At 57.3% G+C, this 3,871-nt stretch overlaps 1 protein-coding gene across 1 annotated transcript in view; it reads right to left on the reverse strand.

The window, feature by feature from the left end:
• The window catches only part of LOC104524849 (pleckstrin homology domain-containing family A member 2), a gene marked incomplete at its 3' end in the record, with an annotated part of 6,658 nt that extends 5,431 nt beyond the window's left edge, over positions 1-1,227 (reverse strand). The window contains exons 1-2 of the mRNA XM_010167845.1: positions 1,087-1,227; positions 142-198 (exon numbers count right to left, since the gene is read on the reverse strand). Of these exons, the coding sequence (XP_010166147.1) occupies positions 142-198; positions 1,087-1,227 (198 nt within the window). The remainder of the gene's footprint in view (positions 1-141; positions 199-1,086) is intronic.
• Between the last annotated feature and the right edge of the window lie 2,644 nt (positions 1,228-3,871).

Here is a 3,871-nt window from a genome sequence, read left to right on the forward strand (position 1 = left end):
ATTCCCAGGAAGGTGGCCCAGGCGTGGGCAGGACCTGGCTTCCAGCGCTGCTGGGACCAGCCATCGCCTCTCCCGGGAAAGCACACGGACAAGGGGACAACAGGGAGCGTTCATGTTCCCTCCGCCCCATCCCGCCGTTACCTTGGAGATATAAGTCAGCTGCAGGGATCCGACAGCCCCCGCACCAATAGCCAGGTTCTGCAAAACATTTAATGAGCAACGGGAGTTAAACGACAGGGAGAACGCAAGAGAGGGGAGCCAGGCTGTCATTTAGTGTCACTGCACCCCAGCACCGTGCCCTCCTCGTCCCGCTCCCCATCCCGTGCAGCAGCACCTCTGGAGCGAGATGGGCTCCGACTCCCACCTCACACAGCCCAGGGAGCAGGAGCTGGTGCTAAAAACCAGCCCGGAGCCTGCGGACGGGCGCTTCCCCTTCCCCTTTTAACAGGCAATGAAGAACCTGCTGTGAGATGCTCTTCAGGAAGCACTCATCCAACAAGCAGTGCTCAAGCACTGTGGGGTTTCCAGGAGGGTCTTCCTAGAGCCCAGCTTTGGCTCTTACTCTTTTGAGCTTGACCACAAGCACTGGGGTAGCTCCCGTAGACGCTGGGTACGACATGCACAGGCTCCAGCTCCCCCAACTACCCGACTCTGTGTCTAAGCACTGTTGCTGTGTGACACCACTTCCAGGATGGTAAGTCTTTCTAGGATAACCTCTTCTCTTTCTTGTTATCACTGTCTCTATGCTAAGACATGAGGGAGATGTAAAACCTCACGTTGGTCCAGCCCTTCTGTAGGCTCCCCCAGGATGTCAATGGTTCCTGGTGGTGTGAGCAGCTGCTGGGGCTGTTCTGGGAACAACAGAGGTCACGGGTGGGAGTTGTTGTGCTGGAGGCTGGTCATGGCCACACTCAGCCATGGGAGACCCCAACAGAGAGCTGATGCAGCAGACAGCATCCTCCTTCAGGGACCCAGAAGAGATGTGTCCAGCACAGCCCATCAGGGAGCCCAAGATGCAGCTAAAGACTCACAAAGAACTGCCACGGACGTGCCCAGCGTGAAGCTGGGACCAGTGTGGGAGCCTACCTGAGGGTTGTCCATGTACCACAGGAGGCAGTTGGCCTGGGTGTCCAGGATGAAATACCTCCGCAGAAACTTGCCACAGGTTTCATTTTCTTCAATGTCCAGGAACCCGCAGATTCGGTTCTGTCGATCCAGGTACGGCATGCCGGGATCCTTCTCGCATCACCCTGCGGAGAGGGGACAGTCAGGGAGAGGTGGGTGCTCTGCTCCTGCAGCCCCAGCTCCCCCAGGAGCTGCTCCTGCATCTACAGCCATCTCAACCCATGGGTACCAGACGGGCTGGGATGCTAAAGCAGTCGCTCAGCCCCCATATGAGCTCACGAGAGGGAGAGGGAAGGGACAACCTGCCCAGGCTGACCCAAACATGCACATCAGCTGCCTCCTCTCACTAAAGATGAGGCGTTGGCACAAACGTGTCCCTCCCTGTGGAGATGCGCGTCGCTCCCCAGCCCCGAGTGCTGCCAACCCCGCTGCGGCCGGGAGCTCGAAAGGTGTGAAAGCCCACGGGAGGCTCAAAGGAGGAGCTGGGGCTTCGCTCCTTGTCCAGCTCCTCCCCTCTGACATCACACCCCGCAGCTGGCGGTCGAGTCTTCTGCAGGTCCCATTTCCCAACCTGCCCACACCTCCCGCTGCCTTCACAGCCCTCAGCTTAACGCATGAAAAGTGAAGTCAAACTGCTCCTGTCGTGCGCTCGCACCCTGGGGAACCTGCCAAACGTACCCATCACCCAGCACGCTGTTGTGACAAGAGGGGTGCCAGCGTGACGGCCACGGGTGCAGACCAGTGAGCAGGACCAACATAGCTCAGTGAGGAACTCCAAAGGACTCGGTCACTACACACCATCAAACAAACACTCACCAGCTCGGCTCCGAGACTGCTCGTGGCACGAGGTAGCACCACGGCCATGGGGATGTCCTGGGGCAGTGACAGCCTGATGCCAAGTGACAGTCCTGGGCCCCAAACTGCCCTGACACAGCAGCAGTCATGTCCCACCAAGCTGCTCTCTGGAGAGCTCAGCAGCGTGAGGCAGCTCCATGTCCCAGCTTGGCTCACCGAGAGGGGACAAAGTAAAAAAGGAAAAAGTTAGCCACAAAGGATTTGACACGACACACCAGGTCCCTGGGAACCTCAATAAAAAATAATCCCAAAGCAGACTGCACACTACAGAGACCCGAGCACACTCCCAGGAAATGGAAAACAATCTGCAACTCCAGCAGAAACTGTGTGCAGCCAGGATGCCGAGTCAGCAGGGAAAATAATGACCCATCGCCGCGGGGCCAAGTCGTGTCACCAGGTCTGCCACGGGCACGGACCCTCCCCAGTGCTGTCCCCAAGCTGGGGCCAGCCAGGAGGTCTCCTCGGAGCTCACCATGGGCACAGAGGAGCAGAGCTCGGCTGCAGCAGCTTCAGCACAAACCCCCTCTGGGAAAAAAGGCAGAAAAACGCTGCACGAGCTGCCACGCCACCGGCACGACAGCCCTGAGCAGGGAGAGCAGAGGACACAGCTGCCAGTACCCATAAACGGGCTTTGCTTGTGTCCCCTGTGGGTGTAAGACACTGGGGACCCTGAGCATCGTCCTCGGTCACCACGCAGGAGCAGCGGCCGCTTTGAGTCAGCGGGTGCACGTTGCTGCCGCTCTGCTTGGGCAGCGGCTCCCACCCGCCTCGCGCAGCAAAGCCACGGCGAGGAGACCCCCAGCACCCCTGCCATGGGGCTGTCCCAGCAGACTGGGTCTCTGCACCATCACCTCCATCCCTGCATGGGGAACAACAGCGGCACCAGGAGTGCAGGGCACATCCCCCCACCCAGGCAGAGCCCCCTCACCACGGCCGGGGTGAGCGGGTGGGGACAGAGGCAGCGGTTACCAAGAGGATGCGAGCTGAACCCGGTGTGGTTTGTCCGGTAGAAGAGGGGTGACTCGTGCAGGTGCCAGCAGCGCAGGCTGCACAAATAAAAGATCTCATGCAGAAAAGGAGGAAATAGTATTTTTGAGCTGAATAGCTGCAGTGGATGGGGCCCTGAGAGGCAAGTGTTGTGCAAGAGCTGTGGTGCAGCTGCAAAGGTAGAGGTGGCAGAAAACAAGTCAACCTGTTGTCAGAGTTTATCACCAGAGATGGGTATCAGGGCTTTGCTGAGAGGGAAATTGTCCCGCTTTGGTAGAAAAGGCTGTTGTAAAACAAACACACTTGCCCTGATCCAAGGGTTCTGTGGGCACTTCACATTTCACCGCTTTTTTTGTGGGGTTGTTTTTGTGGGCGGGGGGAAGCACACACAGAAACCAGATTCCCAAGTGCCTTCAACTTCAAGACCTGAACTTGTGTTGGCTGTAGCAAGGACAGAAGATGAAATCTGAGGGAGAGGATCAGAGAGGCTGAAGGCAAGAAGGACTTCAGAGAAAACCAGCACCATTTCAAAGTCCCTGAAGGTCTTGCAGCGAGCAGGCACTTCAGCATCAGAGGACATTCTTTGTGGAAGCACTACAGACATCACGCTGGCGCTGGGCACAAGAAGCTACGATTTATGGGCAATGCCCTTGCCCCACTCATGGAGGCCAATCTGCCATCCAGCGATGACTGAACTTCCCGAGCATTGCACCGAATCATTACCAGAGCCCCTGTATGAATATGTGCCAACTCACAGTGAAGCACATCAGAGGGTCCCAGGACTCTTCCCCACCTCTGAAGCAACTGATGTCCCAGCTTTTTCAAAGTCATAATATCCCACCAAAGAGGAAAACCCTTTTCTGGCTCAGTTAATGAGATGACAACACCAATTAGGCTATAGAAG

The sequence above is a fragment of the Antrostomus carolinensis genome, unplaced genomic scaffold, assembly GCF_000700745.2.
Source record: "Antrostomus carolinensis isolate BGI_N321 unplaced genomic scaffold, ASM70074v2 scaffold42475, whole genome shotgun sequence".
Taxonomy (NCBI): domain Eukaryota; kingdom Metazoa; phylum Chordata; class Aves; order Caprimulgiformes; family Caprimulgidae; genus Antrostomus; species Antrostomus carolinensis.